The following is a 16,664-nucleotide window of genomic DNA, read 5'->3' on the forward strand; positions in this document are numbered from 1 at the left end:
ATCTTCTCACCATAACTGTGAGGCAGGGCAGGGCTATTGTCCACCTGTGCAGAGGCTCAGAGAGAGCCAAGGGCTTGCCCACAGTCACATGTTGGAAAGGAATCAAACCCAGATGTCTTGAGTCACAGAGCAGTGCCCAGGCCACAGGGCCAGCCTTCCAGCCATCTGAGCGGTGACAGGCCCAGCTGGATTCTCTGCTGTACCAGCATCGCTCCCCATTTTGCTGTAGAGAGCAGGCATAGCAAGGAGCCAGTTACAGGGGGTTTGTTTGCTGGCCTGTTCTCTCCATGCCTCAGTGGAGTTGAGAACAGCCTGGGGGCTGAGCTAAACTCCGCCCAGTGGTAATAGCTTTCGAGTGCACAGCTCACTCTGGCCAAGTCCTTGTGGACGGGGGTCACCCCAGTGTTCCCCCTTGTGGCCTGAGGTAGCCCTGAAGGTACCCTGCCCTTCCCTCTAAGGTCCTTGCGATGACTTTCTCTCGGCCTGGAGTACTTAAAACAAGAGCCCCCTTTGATGGTTCGTATTAATTGAGTCTTCTCTAAAACACAAGGTCTCCTCCCCGCCGCCCCATCCTTCTCCTTTCCTCAGGAGCCCCCGACCAAACTCCTTTTTGGGGTGAGTATTGGTGCAGTCTTGCCGCAACGCCTGTTCTTTTTCCCCAAAGCCCCGCCCTCTGTCCCATTTCTTCCCACTAGGCCCTTCCCCTACTCCTCCACTTCCCCTGAGGCTCCGCTACACCAGGACCCCAGGCTACTGTGGGGAGCCCCAGGCTTTCCACCTACCCTGAGGTGCATCCTGGGGGGCAGGGACACAGGCCGGGGGCTTCTTTTGAGCCCCCCAACCCTCTGTCCCAGGCAGGTGGAAGATGTGGGGCTCCTCACAGTGGCTCGAGCTCAGTGGGCACTTTTTACCATGGCCTGGCTTTAGCATCTGGCCTGGAGAGGGGGTGGAGGTTTGGGAGAAGAGGAGGAGCAGAGGGTGGGGCCTCATGGGGAAGAAGAGGGGCAGGGGCAGCATCACAGAGGGGGTGGGACTCCTGCCTCTGTCCCTCTTTTGATTTTGAAAACGCAGTCACACTACAGTGAATGGCCTGGGCTGGGATAGGAGACAGCTGTGTCTCTGTTGGGGAGATGAGGACCGTTTCCACTCCTTTTCATTGCTGGGACAACACAAATGGAGGGGAGGAAGCGTGAACCTGGTTCTGTGTCTCTTGCCAGGACTCCTGTGTATCAGGACCTCACTCACACATGCAGCTCTGTCCTGGCTCAGAGGTGTGCTGTGTGCAGAGCCATGAATAGGGGTAGGGGGTTTGCATGAATGGCTTCTCCTGGGGCTCCAGTGTTAATCATGTCTCTGACATGACCCAGTCAGAAACACCTGGTTGAGGGCATAGGGGAATGGTGGGTGTCCGTGCCCATGGAATAACCCATGTTCACAGCTGGTACAGCGGCCAGGGATCACACAGCACCCAGTGTGCTCAAGAAGGGCCAGGACTGAAACACCAGAAGAGCTCTGCACTGTTTTTCATGGCCTGTGAATGTTTAACCAGAGACGGGACAGTGACAGGCCAAGTGTAATGGGAAACAACCTCCACATCTCTTCTCTTTACTGTCTGTATCAAGAGGAATTCTGAGGTCGGAGCAGCCATAGATACGGCTCTTTGTGGGCCAACATCCCACCATTCTCCAGGCTCTCCACGAACAAAGTCACTTTTTAAATGCTGCTTCCTGTCTTGGTCTCCTTCCCCCAGTGCACTGTCCTCCCTCACCAGCCACTCTCCAATTGCTCCAGGCCTTAGACCCTGTCTGAACATGTCTCTACATAGTGGAGATCAGTAGCTCATTTCATTTTAGATTTAATGGTCCAAGATGAAGTAGGTGGCCCGTGTTTTTCATCTCCCATGTCACCAACGCTGGAGCCAGATGATGAACTGACACTTCACTTGACGAACACCATGATTATCCTCGCACGAAGGTGTTTGCTTTTCACGCTGTACACAATTGGGTTCATCAGGGGTGGGACAAGGAGGGAGATGTAGCCCAGGAGAACCTGAAGCAAGGGAGAAGAGCCCTCCCCGAATCTGTGTATCACAGACAGGCCAATCATTGGCGTGTAGAAGAGTAGGACGGCACAGAGGTGTGAGATGCAAGTGTTCAGGGCCCTAAGACATTCCGCGTGGGATGTGATGCTCAGCACTGTTGTGAGGATCATCACATAAGAGAGAAAGATGAGCAGCGAGTCCAGCCCCTCTGTCAAGAGTGCAACAGACAAGCCATAGATGCTGTTCACTCTGATATCCGAACAAGCAATCTTCATAACATCCTGGTTTATGCAGTAGCAATGGGAGAGGACATTGGGTCGACAATATTGGAACTGTTGAAGGAAAATAGGGAGTGGGAGCATTACAGCCATCCCTCTTAGCACACACACCAGTCCCATCTTGCCTATTCTTGGCAGGGTTAAGATGGAGACATATCTCAGCGGGTCACGGATAGCGATGAAGCGGTCAAAGGCCATCAACAGGAGCACGGAGGATTCAATGCATTCAAATAAGTGGATGAAGAACAGCTGGGCAAAACAGGCATCGAGGCTGATCTCTCTAGAGTTAAACAAGTACATACCCAGTGTTGTCGGCATGGTGGATATCGATAAGGCAAGGTCTGTGATGGCCAATATGGAAAGGAAAATGTACATGGGCTCGTGGAGGCTTGGATCTGTTTTTATAATGAACAGAATGAGTGAATTTCCTACTATGGAAATAACATACATTAAGCAGAAGGGGATAGAGATCCAGAGATGGATGGCTTCCTGCCCAGGTATCCCGCTGAGAAGGAACACTGCAGAGTTGAATTTGGTTTCATTGACAGCTGACATAATGTCCTGGGCAGGTCTGAGGAGTTCTGATCTTTCCTTCCTAAAAGGGAAAAGGACAGGAGACTAGATGATATTTAATGAGACATCTTTCTGCTCTGAGTGCAAGTTTAGAGACTCCAAGAACCTCAAGGAAGATCAGAAAAAACATAGTTTTGGATTTACAAATCAAATAGAAAGAAAGGCATTTCCAGAGTGGATCAGACCCACAGTCCATCTAGCGTAGTATCCAGTGGCCAATTCCAGATACTTCAGAGGAAGTGGAAGACGCCCTAAATAGGCAGCTTTGAAATAACCTGCACCCATTAATTAGACAAATTTTGCAGTGCAAATCAGGAAGGTTTAGAGTCCATCCAAGAGTTTTTGAAACAATTCTCACTACTCTAATTGGATTTTCTGAGTAACCATGTAAACATCCAGTCCCTCTTTGAATCCTGCAAAACTCTTGGCGCCATTGATATATTGTAGCTGGGAGTTCCGCGCCCTACTTGAGCGCTTTGTACTTTTACCATTGTGGCTTTCCCACAGACACTCTTTCTGGCCCTCCACTTTTGAGTGTGGCTCATTGTATCATGAGATGTGTGTAAACATATTGCAAGTGCATGGGAAAAACTGTCATTGTATTTATCTGTCCTGCACTGAAGCTATTTATAAACGTGTTTCACTGCCTCATTGTATATACTTTTTTTTATTTTATGCACTCCTGAGAGTCCAAATTAAGCCACAGCCTCTTTGCAGTACATGAGATCCATTCTTAGGCACAAGTTCTTAATTCAATAACATTGCCTTGAATGTCATCACTCCATATTTACAATTACAATCACCCCAGATTTCCCTGTATAAATTCAATCAGAACAAGGCTCTGTTAACTTTCCCTTACCAAATGCTCCTGATGATACACTCTTACCCCAAGAATCCCTCCAAGAGGAGCTGAAGTGCTTTGCCTGGCCTATGTTGACTGAATCCAGAGATTTCAATCATCCTAAGGCCTTCTCTTCATCCTCACAGGACCTGCATCCTCTCCCTGTGCAACGGTCTGTAGATATTTGGCAAGTTACAAGCTAACGCAGATAGTTACTTCAGTTGGACAGGTGTGGGGTTAGCATCATATGTCGATGACTAACGAAAACACTAGGTTTGTGCTAATATCCAGTTGAGTGTGCCAGTTACTTCAGCCATGCTCATGTAACAGGTGATGTGCATAAATTTAATAAATCACTATTACACTCCGCTTTCCTGCACCTCAGCTCTACTCTGCTGAAACACAGATCAGTGGTTCTGTTGTCTCATGACTTTTTGGAAAGTCTTGCACAGGTATTGCAGAGGGATTGTGTTCTTGTCCCAGAATGTAAGTGTTACAAGCAGCTACTGGTTAGTTACCAGGTGACGGAATCATACAACTGTTCAATGAACAAAAGGATTCTAGCACAAACCCACTGGAAACAGTATGTGGAGCACTTCTGAAATACTTTCTAAAGCAAAAGCCATTAAGCAGTAAAGTTACCACTGCTCCTTCCTGTAGAGAGATTCCAACAACTCTGCTGCTGGCTTTCGATACACATGCATGTCATGGAAGTTTGGTTTCTAATACTTGTATTACAATGAAAAGTTTTGGCATAACATTTACACCTCTGTACTTTGGTACACTCATGTCAACCCATTCTTTCCCCTCTCATCTTTTCTCAGAGATGATTTCTCAGGTTTTAGTGGGACTTAAATATAGCATCTCTCTTCCGGATTTCTTCACAACCTGAAAAGATTGCAGTGTCTCAGCCCTCATTCAGTCACTTGTCAGCAAACAAAAGCCTAGTAGCTGCTCTGTCCCTGGCTTAATAGCTGTTTGGTTGTCCCCAGGTTCTGTTCTGTCAGTCTGAAGGCTGTACCTGGAGTAATAACAAGCCCTGGCTGGGATGATTTAATTGGGGATCGGTCCTGCTTTGAGCAGGGGGTTGGACTAGATGACCTCCTGAGGTCCCTTCCAACCCTGATATTCTATGATTCGGATCCCTATACGCATATATATCACTCTCTAGTACACAGTAACTCCAGCACCTGTTATTTAGGCACGAGGAGGGTTTTCAGGAAATGTATTTCAGAGTCAAAAGCATGAGTATTCATGGAAATGGAACTTCATTTCCCACAGGAAAGTAGTCTATTGCTCTCTCTCTCTCTCTCTTACTGTCTCTGTCCGGTATTCATTAAAACCGTAGTGCCCAGGAACCGCATTGGGTCAGACATGGAGCAGAGCTGCCATAAAGAATGTGCATATTGAGGCCAATTCTGGGGATGTTTGCTGTATAACTATGTTGGGTTAACTATTGATATGTTTACATTATGGCTAGATTGGGTGAAACCAGTATAGCTCTTTCTAGTTTAATAGCACGCTACTTGAAAACAAGCAGGAGGCAAAGAAACAGCTCAAGAAAAGCCATCTCTCAGTCAGCACTTCAGGGAAGTTGAGACACAACAGTGGAGCTAAAAGCTGGGAAGAGCCTATTTCCAGGTTCCAGCCACATTACACTGTGTCTATTGCCAGCACTAGGAGCCTGTCCAGAGTTGAGGCAGCTGTTGCTGAGAGGCTGTTCAGACTGACAGGGACAGACACTGCTGGGGAAATATGAAGGCTCTCAGCCTGCCTGTGCCCCCATCAGAGTGGGAGGGCTTGGGGTCACAGAAACGTACTGACTGTTGTTTGAAAACCCTCTTATCCTCCCATGTTATGCTTTATTCCTACTGTTCAGATTAAACAGTATTTTGCTTCATGGCTGGCTGGTCACTCATCTCGCCACTGCTCACAGAGTCCCAGAGGGAAGAGCCACAGATGCCGAACCCACTCGGACCTGCTGGACAAGCACAGCTGACCTGCAGTGAGCTGTAGCCCAGAGCTCAGTCTGAGGGTGGGAGAATGGCGAGATTCCACCCCATAAAAGGCAGGGTACGAGGCCTGACATCTTTCACTCAGAGCTCAAAGAGGGGGCAGAGATGCAGGTAGGCCTGTAACTGTGAAGGGTATGTTCCGTGCAGAAGTGCTGGAGCCCTCAGCCAGTCAGGAAATAGAAATATGCCGCAATTGACCTCTTACCACAGAGCAATGCAGCTCTGAATTCCTGCCTTCACAATCAAGCCAGAGAATAAAACTTCTGAAAATTCATTTGCTGATTAAATTTCCAGGAGCAAATACACCTGAGGCAATTTGTGAACTAGTCACTGATATTCTGTGGCGTCTCCTCGTGCTTAGCCCCTGACAGGATTGGGCGCAGAGCACACGGCTCCTCTAGAAATGGGACCCCTAGAGAAATCCTGACTTGGGGCATCAGGGCTTTAACACTCTGAATTTGTTTGGAAACTCAGATTTCTGTGTAGCTTGAATAACCCTCAGAGGAACATGGGCAGATGTGGGGGAGGGGTTCCCAAGCTCCCTACTTCTGCTTGCCCTCTAGCCCCTGTCAGTGAGTCACCCCGACAGCCCCGCTGCCTCCTCTGCCACTGCACAGAACATGTCCAAAACGGAAACAGCTTCCAGCCTTTCCCCTCTCACATTTTAAAGATAGTGAAACCTGCCAACGTACCCAGTTCCTGCTAGAAGGGAGCCACTGACACCAGAGGTTTTCACCCTAAAGGACAAGGAGTCATCGGAGAGGTGACACGGGCAGCAGGCAGTCTCTGTTCAGATAGGGAGGCAGGTGTCTTTATGAAGCATGCCGGCACATTCCCTTGAGGGCCACTTGGCCATCAGGGAGCCTCAGCTCCTTGGCTTAGAGTGCACCAGCTGTAACCCCCATCACGGCCAAAGGCAAACTACAGGAGGTGAAATCACAGGGGACGTGTGGTGATCCTACCCAGCTGCATTGCAGCCCAAGCCCTGCTGCAGGCTCTGCTCCTGGAATCTCGGCTTGTCATCACTAAGGCTCCGTTTTTGTCGTGGATGACATGGAAGTCACAGATTCATAACTTTCTGTGACCTCTGTGACTTCTGAAGCAGCCCCATATGGCTGGCCCAGGAGCCACCTGAGCAGCTCGGGCAGCCCCCAGGTCTGTTGCACTAGCTGCTGCTGGGGCAGTCTCAGGCCCCCCTGTGCCCAAGCAGCAGGAGTTTGGGTGTAGGGGGGCTCAGGGATTGGGATGGATGCTGCTGCTTACCTGGGCCATCTCTTGTTCCTCAGCTCCCCTAGCTCCTCATGCTGCCTCTTCTGGCAGCTGGGCACCACCCTTTCAGCTGCCATTAGTTATCACTGGTCCTATGATTCTGATTAGTCACATGGCTACCTCGTGGGCAGCCAAGGGGTAATGATGATGCTGTCACAGCTGTGATCTTGCTGAAATAAAAGAAAATAGAACAGTAATAATATAGGCCCAGATTTCTCCCCGGCAGCCCCTTTCCTGCATTACAAACCCAGGGTGCACGCCAGGGAAGGGAGATTCTGCAAGGCTATATACCAGAAGGGGGGTTCCAAAGAGGATGGAGCTTGGCTGTTCTCCGTGGTGGCCGATGATAGAACAAGGAACAATGGTCTCAAGTTGCAGTGGGGGAGGTCTAGGTTGTATATTTGGAAACACTACTTCACTAGGAGGGTGGTGAAGCAGTGGAATGGGTTACCTAGGGATGTGGTGGAATCTCCTTATTCAGAGGTTTTTAAGGCCCGGTTGGGATGATTTAGTTGGTGTTGGTACTGCTTTGAAGCAGGGGGTTGGACTAGATGACCTCCTGAGGTCTATTCCTACCCTAATCTTCTATGATTCTATGATTATATATCATCTAGTCTCCTGTACATTTTCTTTTAGGAAGGAAAGTTCAAAACCCTGTGGACCTGCCCAGTACATTATGTCAGCTGTCAATGACACTAAACACAACTCTGCAGTGTTCCTTCTCAGCGGGATACCTGGGCAGGAAGCCATCCATCTCTGGATCTCTATCCCCTTCTGCTTAATGTGTGTTATTTCAATAGTAGGAAATTCAGTCATTCTGTTCATTATAAAAACAGATCCATGTTGGCCATCCCAGACCCTGGCTTATCGATAGTCATCATAGCCACAATATAGGGGGATGGATAGCTCGGTGGTTTGAGCATTGTTCTACTAAACACAGGATTGTGAGTTCAATCCTTGAGGGGGGCCATTCAGGGATCTAGGGCAAAAATATTGGATTGGTCCTGCTTTGAGCAGGGGGTTGGACTAGATGACCTCATGAAGTCCCTTCCAACCCTGATAGTCTATGACACTGGGCATATTCTGGTTCAACTCTAAGAAGATCAGCCTCAATACCTGATTTGCCCAGCTGTTCTTCATCCACTCACTTTCATTCATTGAATTCTCTGTCCTCCCGTCAATGGCCTTTGACCGCTTTGTTGTGATCCATGAACCACTGAGATATGCTTCTAACTTAACCCTGCTGAGAATAGCCAAGATGGGACTGGTGTCTGTGCTAAGAGGGGTGGCCTTAATATTCCCACTCCCCTTTCTCCTGAAATGGTTCTGATACTGTTGAGCCAAGGCCAATGGCATTTTGGGATGTATAAGTAGGGGCATAGTGAGCAGATCGAGGGACGTGATCCTTCCCCTCTATTCGACATTGGTGAGGCCTCATCTGGAGTACTGTGTCCAGTTTTGGGCCCCACACTACAAGAAGGAGGTGGAAAAATTGGAAAACGTCCAGCGGAGGGCAACAAAAATGATTAGGGGACTGGAACACATGACTTCTGAGGAGAGGCTGAGGGAACTGGGATTGTTTAGTCTGCGGAAGAGAAGAATGAGGCGGGGTTTGATAGCTGCTTTCAACTACCTGAAAGGGGGTTCCAAAGAGGATGGCTCTAGACTGTTCTCAATGGTAGCAGATGACAGAACGAGGAGTAATGGCCTCAAGTTGAAGTGGCGGAGGTTTAGGTTGGATATTAGGAAAAACGTTTTCACTAGGAGGATGGTGAAACACTGGAATGCGTTACCTAGGGAAGTGGTGGAATCTCCTTCCTTAGAAGTTTTAAAGGTCAGGTTTGACAAAGCCCTGGCTGGGATGATTTCATTGGGGATTGGTCCTGCTTTGAGCAGGGGTTGGACTAGATGACCCCCTGAGGTACCTTCCAACCCTGATAGTCTATGATTCCTACTGCCTGCAGCAAGAGGTCATGAAGATGGCTTGTTCAGACATCACAATCAACAGAATCTGTGGCTTGTTCAGAATAGTCTCCATGGTGGGGTTGGACTCGCTGCTGATCCTCCTCTCTTACGTGATGATCCTCAAAAGAGTGCTGAGCATTGCGTCTCACGTGGAGTGTGTCAGAGCCCTGAACACCCGTGTCTACCACCTCTGCACTGTCCTGCTCTTCTACGCACCAGAGATTGGTTTGTCTGTAATAGGCAGATTAGGGAATAGCTCTCCTCCCTTACTTCAGATTCTCCTGGGCTATGTCTGCCTGCTCATCATAGAATCATAGAATATCAGGGTTGGAAGGGACCCCAGAAGGTCATCTAGTCCAACCCCCTGCTCAAAGCAGGACCAATTCCCAGTTAAATCATCCCAGCCAGGGCTTTGTCAAGCCTGACCTTAAAAACCTCTAAGGAAGGAGATTCTACCACCTCCCTAGGTAACGCATTCCAGTGTTTCACCACCCTCTTAGTGAAAAAGTTTTTCCTAATATCCAATCTAAACCTCCCCCACTGCAACTTGAGACCATTACTCCTCGTTCTGTCATCTGCTACCATTGAGAACAGTCTAGAGCCATCCTCTTTGGAACCCCCTTTCAGGTAGTTGAAAGCAGCTATCAAATCCCCCCTCATTCTTCTCTTCTGCAGGCTAAACAATCCCAGCTCCCTCAGCCTCTCCTCATAAGTCATGTGTTCCAGACCCCTAATCATTTTTGTTGCCCTTCGCTGGACTCTCTCCAATTTATCCACATCCTTCTTGTAGTGTGGGGCCCAAAACTGGACACAGTACTCCAGATGAGGCCTCACCAATGTCGAATAGAGGGGGACGATCACGTCCCTCGATCTGCTCGCTATGCCCCTACTTATACATCCCAAAATGCCATTGTCCTTCTTGGCAACAAGGGCACACTGCTGACTCATATCCAGCTTCTCGTCCACTCTCACCCCTAGGTCCTTTTCCGCAGAACTGCTGCCTAGCCATTCGGTCCCTAGTCTGTAGCGGTGCATTGGGTTCTTCCGTCCTAAGTGCAGGACCCTGCACTTATCCTTATTGAACCTCATCAGATTTCTTTTGGCCCAATCCTCCAATTTGTCTAGGTCCTTCTGTATCCTATCCCTCCCCTCCAGCGTATCTACCACTCCTCCCAGTTTAGTATCATCCACAAATTTGCTGAGAGTGCAATCCACACCATCCTCCAGATCATTTATGAAGATATTGAACAAAACCGGCCCCAGGACCGACCCTTGGGGGACTCCACTTGATACCGGCTGCCAACTAGACATGGAGCCATTGATCACTACCCATTGAGCCCGACAATCTAGCCAGCTTTCTACCCACCTTATAGTGCATTCATCCAGCCCATACTTCCTTAACTTGCTGACAAGAATACTGTGGGAGACCGTGTCAAAAGCTTTGCTAAAGTCAAGAAACAATACATCCACTGCTTTCCCTTCATCCACAGAACCAGTAATCTCATCATAAAAGGCGATTAGATTAGTCAGGCATGACCTTCCCTTGGTGAATCCATGCTGGCTGTTCCTGATCACTTTCCTCTCATGTAAGTGCTTCAGGATTGATTCTTTGAGGACCTGCTCCATGATTTTTCCAGGGACTGAGGTGAGGCTGACTGGCCTGTAGTTCCCAGGATCCTCCTTCTTCCCTTTTTTAAAGATTGGCACTACATTAGCCTTTTTCCAGTCATCCGGGACTTCCCCCGTTCGCCACGAGTTTTCAAAGATAATGGCCAATGGCTCTGCAATCACAGCCGCCAATTCCTTCAGCACTCTCGGATGCAACTCATCCGGCCCCATGGACTTGTGCACGTCCAGCTTTTCTAAATAGTCCCTAACTACCTCTATCTCCACAGAGGCCTGGCCATCTCTTCCCCATTTTGTGATGCCCAGCGCAGCAGTCTGGGAGCTGACCTTGTTAGTGAAAACAGAGGCAAAAAAAGCATTGAGTACATTAGCTTTTTCCACATCCTCTGTCATCCTTCCCCAATCATGTACAGTGTGAAACACTAACACTTTTGCGCGAGGATAATCAGGGTGTTCATGAAGTGAAGGGTAACTACATCACCCGGCTCTAGAACTGTTGACACGGGAGATGAAACCACAGGCCACCTATTCCATCCCAGATGCTTACATCTGAGAAGACATGAGCTACTGATTTCCATTCTGTAGAAAGAGGTTCAGAAGGGTTCTAAAGCCTGGAGCAATGGGAAAGGGGCTGGTGAGTGAGGACAGTGCATTGGGGGAAGGAGACCAAGGCAGGCAGCATTTACAGATTGACTGTGTTCATGGAGAGCCAGGAGACCAGTGGGATTCTGGCCCATAATGATCTGTATTGGTGGCTGCTCCCTGTGCTCTTGGAAGCCGTTACCACTGGGCAGAGGTCAGCCCAGCCCCAAAGATGCTCCAAACTCTTCTGTGGCAGGGGGAGAACAGACCAGAGAATGAAACTACTGCAACACAGCACACGGTGAGGGAGAGCTATGCTGCCACTGCAGTGAATCCAGCCAGGCCTGTCACTGCTCAGATGACTGGAAGACTGGTCCTGTGGACTGGGCACTGCTCTGCGACCCAAGAGAGCTGGGTGTGATTCCATTGCTGTGTAAAACCATGGGCAAGCCATTGGCTGTCTCTAAGCCTCTGCACGGGTGTATAATCACCCTGCCCTGCCTCACAGAGGTGGGAAAAGAATAAATACAATGGCCATGGGGGCCTCATCTTGACCATCTGTCTGGGAGAAAGCAGTCTGAGGGCAAAGGTCAGCTTCACACCTTGATCCTGTAACACAGAAATAGCTGAGCACTACAGTGAGTGAGCCCAGGCTCACACAGGTTTCAACAAAGGCTGCTTCCACAAGAAAGGGGCAAACAGATGGGAAGATGGTCTCAGAGACACAGGGAAACTAGGCTGTGTCCCAAGAGGTCCTTGGCCTCCCAAAATAATGTAAGTTGGTCCAGTTCTGTTTCTCTATCTTCAGAGCAAAGCCTGTCGAACTTAGCTTGTAGTGATACTTGAAATAGATTAGTATAGACGTGTGACAGCTGCCTTTTTTTAAGCATTTAGCAGAGTTGGGGGTTTTGTTCCCAGCTCAAAGAGAGGGACAATTGTGAGATTCCCCCCCAAGACAGGAAAGGACCTGGTTTATAGGGTAAAGAGATCATATATCCCAGTTTTACTTGACGGCTAGAACCCTGTACTGCACAGCATGCAGAAGAATCAGAGAGGGCAGTGCAGAACGGGGAAGAAAATTGGTAGCATGTGACGTCCAGAAGAAAAAGGAGAACCCATGTACCCCCATTGCAGATAGAGGCAAGACACCATTTTCAGGGTCTTTGCACAGGTACTACATTGGAGAGTGGTTTGGAAGAGTCATTGGAAGGAAGAGAACAAAAGGAGACCCCATCAACCAGAAGGCATGGGTTATATTGTCCTAGGGATGGGGGTTCCATGACCACCACTCCCAAGAGGAGGAGATGGGTGGTGGTGGTCGGGGACTCCCTTCTAGTTGAGCAGCCGGTATCAAGTGGAGTGCCCCAAGGGTCGGTCCTGGGGCCGGTTTTATTCAATATCTTCATAAATGATCTGGAGGATGGTGTGGATTGCACTCTCAGCAAATTTGCAGATGATACTAAACTGGGAGGAGTGGTAGATACGCTGGAGGGGAGAGATAGGATACAGAAGGACCTAGACCAATTGGAAGATTGGGCCAAAAGGAATCTGATGAGGTTCAATAAGGATAAGTGCAGGGTCCTGCACTTAGGACGGAAGAACCCAATGCACAGCTACAGACTAGGGACCGAATGGCTAGGCAGCAGTTCTGCGGAAAAGGACCTAGGGGTGACAGTGGACGAGAAGCTGGATATGAGTCAGCAGTGTGCCCTTGTTGCCAAGAAGGCCAATGGCATTTTGGGATGTATAAGTAGGGGCATAGCAAGCAGATCGAGGGACGTGATCGTTCCCCTCTATTCGACATTGGTGAGGCCTCATCTGGAGTACTGTGTCCAGTTTTGGGCCCCACACTTCAAGAAGGATGTGGATAAATTGGAGAGAGTCCAGCGAAGGGCAACAAAAATGATTAGGGGACTGGAACACATGAGTTATGAGGAGAGGCTGAGGGAGCTGGGATTGTTTAGCCTGCAGAAGAGAAGAATGAGGGGGGATTTGATAGCTGCTTTCAACTACCTGAAAGGGGGTTCCAAAGAGGATGGCTCTAGACTGTTCTCAATGGTAGCAGATGACAGAACGAGGAGTAATGGTCTCAAGTTGCAGTGGGGGAGGTTTAGATTGGATATTAGGAAAAACTTTTTCACTAAGAGGGTGGTGAAACACTGGAATGCGTTACCTAGGGAGGTGGTAGAATCTCCTTCCTTAGAGGTTTTTAAGGTCAGGCTTGACAAAGCCCTGGCTGGGATGATTTAACTGGGAATTGGTCCTGCTTTGAGCAGGGGGTTGGACTAGATGACCTTCTGGGGTCCCTTCCAACCCTGATATTCTATGATTCTATGATTCTAGGGAGGACGTAGTCACCCATCTGCCATCCAGACCAGGAAACAAGAGTAGTGTGATGCTTTCCTGGATGTTGTTACAAATTACACCTGAGAGGACACTCACACAACTACTGCGAATTATACCTGGTAGGACACGCACACAAGTGCTACGAATTACACCTGGTAGGACACGCACACAAATGCTACGAATTACACCTGGTAGGACACGCACACCAATGCTGCGAATTATACCTGATAAGTCACGCACAGTTCGAATCTAGGCTGAGGCACATAAACAAAGTCCACAACTGCAGAGTTCCCAAAGACACTAAGTTTATTACGCTCGAGCGTGGTGCCCCCCTGCTAGCCAGGAGGGGACCCTGAATACAGATTATACAAAGGTTATATACTTTTTAGCAAAGCATGTTGCTCTTGTGCATCGGAAACCTTAGCCAATAAACAAACCCTTTTCTTATCTACCACCTATTCCTGCTTGGTGCATTCCTCGTGCTATACCAGTATGTTAATTACACAGCATGGTCCTAAAGCCATGCATCAGTAACCTTTATTATCAGGATGGGAGGCCTTACATCAAGGCCAAGAGACAAGGAATTAGAGTCTGACAAAAAACAGATACTGGGAGTCAAGGCAGGCTGGAGACAAGGAGGAGGATTTTCACAGGGATTCAGTATCTAAGGATCACTCCTCCTGCTGTATGATGCGCTGGCATTTAAACATTGGTGGGCCCCAAACCAAAATGGAGTCACATGTGCTAACTTTTCCTTAACAACGTAGAATTCAGGATGTGATGGAGTGTCTGCCAAGACTGATCAAGCCCTCAGATTGCTACCCCTTCCTACTTCTCCACGTGGGCACCAATGATACTGTCAAGAATGACCTTGAGCAGGTCACTCCAGAGTATATGGCTCTAGGAAGAAGGATAAAGGAGTTTGCGGTGCAAAGTGGTGTTTTCATCCATCCTCCCTATTGAAGGAAAAGGGCAGGTAGGGACTATTGAACTGTGGAAATAAATGTGTGGTCACACATGTGGTGCCAGAGAGAGGGCTTTGGATCCTTCGATTATGGGATGTTGTTCCAGGAAGAAGCATTGCCAGGAAGAGATGGGATCCACCTACCAGAGAGAGGGAAGGGTGGCTAACATAGTGAGGACAGCTTTAAATTAGGTTCACATGGGGATGGAGACCTAAGCCCTGAGGTAAGTGGGGAAGTGGGTTGTATTTTAAAGAAGCGTTAATGAGGGCGTAGAAATAAACCATCCTGATGTGCAGAAAGAATAGCAAAGATGGCAGGCGACCAGCTTGGCTTAATAGCACAATCTTTGGTGAGCTTAAACACAAAAAGGAAGCTTACAAGAAGTGGAAATTTGGACAGATGAATAAGGAGGAGTATAAAAATATTGCTCGAGCATGCAGAGGTGTAATCAGGAAGGCCAAAGCACAATTGGAGTTGCAGCTAGCAAGGGATGTGAAGGATAGTAAGAAGGGCTCTACAGGTATGTTAGCAACAAAAAGAAGATCAGGGAAAGTGTGGGACCCTTACTGAATGGGGGAGGCAATCTAATGACAAATGATGTGGAAAAAGCTAAAGTACTTAATGTTTTTTTTGCCTTCGTCTTCACAGACAAGGTCAGCTCCCAGACTGCTGCACTGGGCAGCAGAGTATGTGGAGGAGGTGAGCAGCCCTCACTGGTGAAAGAACAGGTTAAGGACTATTTAGAAAAGCTGGACATGCAGAAGTCCATGGGGCTGGATCTAATGCATCTGAGGGTGCTAAGACAGTTGGCTGATGTGATTGCAGAGCCATCGGTTATTATTAAGACATTTATGTCAGGGAGGTGCTAGAAGTCACGGAATCCATGACTTTCAGAGATCTCCATGACATTCTTCTCTTCAACCCCAGGGGCCAAGGCACTAGAGCTGGCAACCAGCAGGGCCCCAAGACGGCTCCAGCGACAGGCAAGAGCCTCCTCATGAGGCCCCCTGCAAGGTTACACCAACAGGTGACAGCCTCCTGAGAAGGCTCTCCTCAGGGTTCCAGTGATGGGTGACAGCCTCGTGCAGGGATGTGTGTGGGGGGTATTTAACCATTGGAAAAATTTACCAAGGGCCATGGCAGATTCTCCATCACTGACAATTGTCAAATCAAGGCAGGATGTTGTTGTAACAGGATTTATTGTGGGGGAGGTCTCTGGCCTGTGCTCTATAGGTCGTCAGACTTGGAGATCCCAGTTGTGCCTTCTAGCCTTTGGATCTGCCCAGTGGTGTTAGAAGCACTGTCCTATCGCACAGGGTGTTGTACTGATAAATATGTTAGAGATTGTGAGGCGCTTGGAAGCTACAATAATTGGGGACAGAGCTAAGTGCCTTAGAGAGATTTCAGCTCTGTGTGCCTCATACGGGCGATTTGGGGCATTGAGTGGAGAACCTGAACCCTTCCCAACACCCCTAGGTGATGAGGCCTGTCATTAGCACAGCCCCTTTGATGAGGGAGTTCTGTGCCCCTCATGAAGCTCAGCAGTAAGAGGGGGAATCAGGACGTGTTTTCAGAGAGTGAAGGATCTGGAGAGTGTTGCCTGGCTGAACAGAGCCCTTCTGGGCTGCCCCTCGATCTGATCCTGACCCCCACCTGCTCCATTATCAATGAGAGCCGCTCTAGGGCTAGAGGTAGACCTCACACCCTGCATCCAAATTTCCAAGATCATCAAGTTTGGGAGTACCTAGACTGGGGGAGGCGCTGTGTGGGTCCAATAGAGAGCTAGCAGCAGGATTGTGGAGCTTGGCTTGGGTCACTCCCAGGTCCATTAAGAATGTGAATGACCTTGCTTACCGAGTATGTGCATGTCTCATGCCTGACTAGGGGAGAAGACCCTCTGAGCTGTGCCTCAGGAACCCAATCACTCTGCGAGCCCGTCACTGTTATGTCCGGCTGTCTGTGGCATAACCCTGTTCCTTACAACAGGAGGCTCTGCAGCCAAGTGCAGAGGGAAACAATGTGTCTGCAACTGATGATCTGTGTGACCACTAACTAACCCTCAGTGCCTGTGTTTGTGGGTGATCCGCATGAGATCCTGCCAGATGCACCAGCTCTTGCAATTTCACTTGCACTATAAAGTCTTGCACTATTTCCAGTCTTTCT

General features: G+C 48.8%; 1 protein-coding gene and 1 pseudogene across 1 annotated transcript; one reads left to right on the top strand and one right to left on the bottom strand.

The window, feature by feature from the left end:
- Nucleotides 1–1,938: 1,938 nt before the first annotated feature.
- On the bottom strand, nucleotides 1,939–2,874 carry LOC140918348 (olfactory receptor 51G2-like). Its single transcript, XM_073362528.2, has one exon. The coding sequence runs from the start codon at nucleotides 2,872–2,874 to the stop codon at nucleotides 1,939–1,941; it is 936 nt and encodes a 311-aa protein (XP_073218629.2).
- Nucleotides 2,875–7,857: 4,983 nt separating this feature from the next.
- Nucleotides 7,858–9,299, top strand: LOC140905591 (olfactory receptor 51G2-like; annotated as a pseudogene).
- The last annotated feature ends 7,365 nt before the right edge of the window (nucleotides 9,300–16,664 follow it).

This window comes from Lepidochelys kempii, chromosome 1 (genome assembly GCF_965140285.1).
Source record: "Lepidochelys kempii isolate rLepKem1 chromosome 1, rLepKem1.hap1, whole genome shotgun sequence".
Lineage (NCBI taxonomy): Eukaryota > Metazoa > Chordata > Testudines > Cheloniidae > Lepidochelys > Lepidochelys kempii.

Coding starts and splice junctions, on each gene's coding strand:
- LOC140918348 (XM_073362528.2), bottom strand. CDS start 2,874: ATGTCAGCTGTCAATGAAACCAAATTCAACTCTGCAGTGTTCCTTCTC.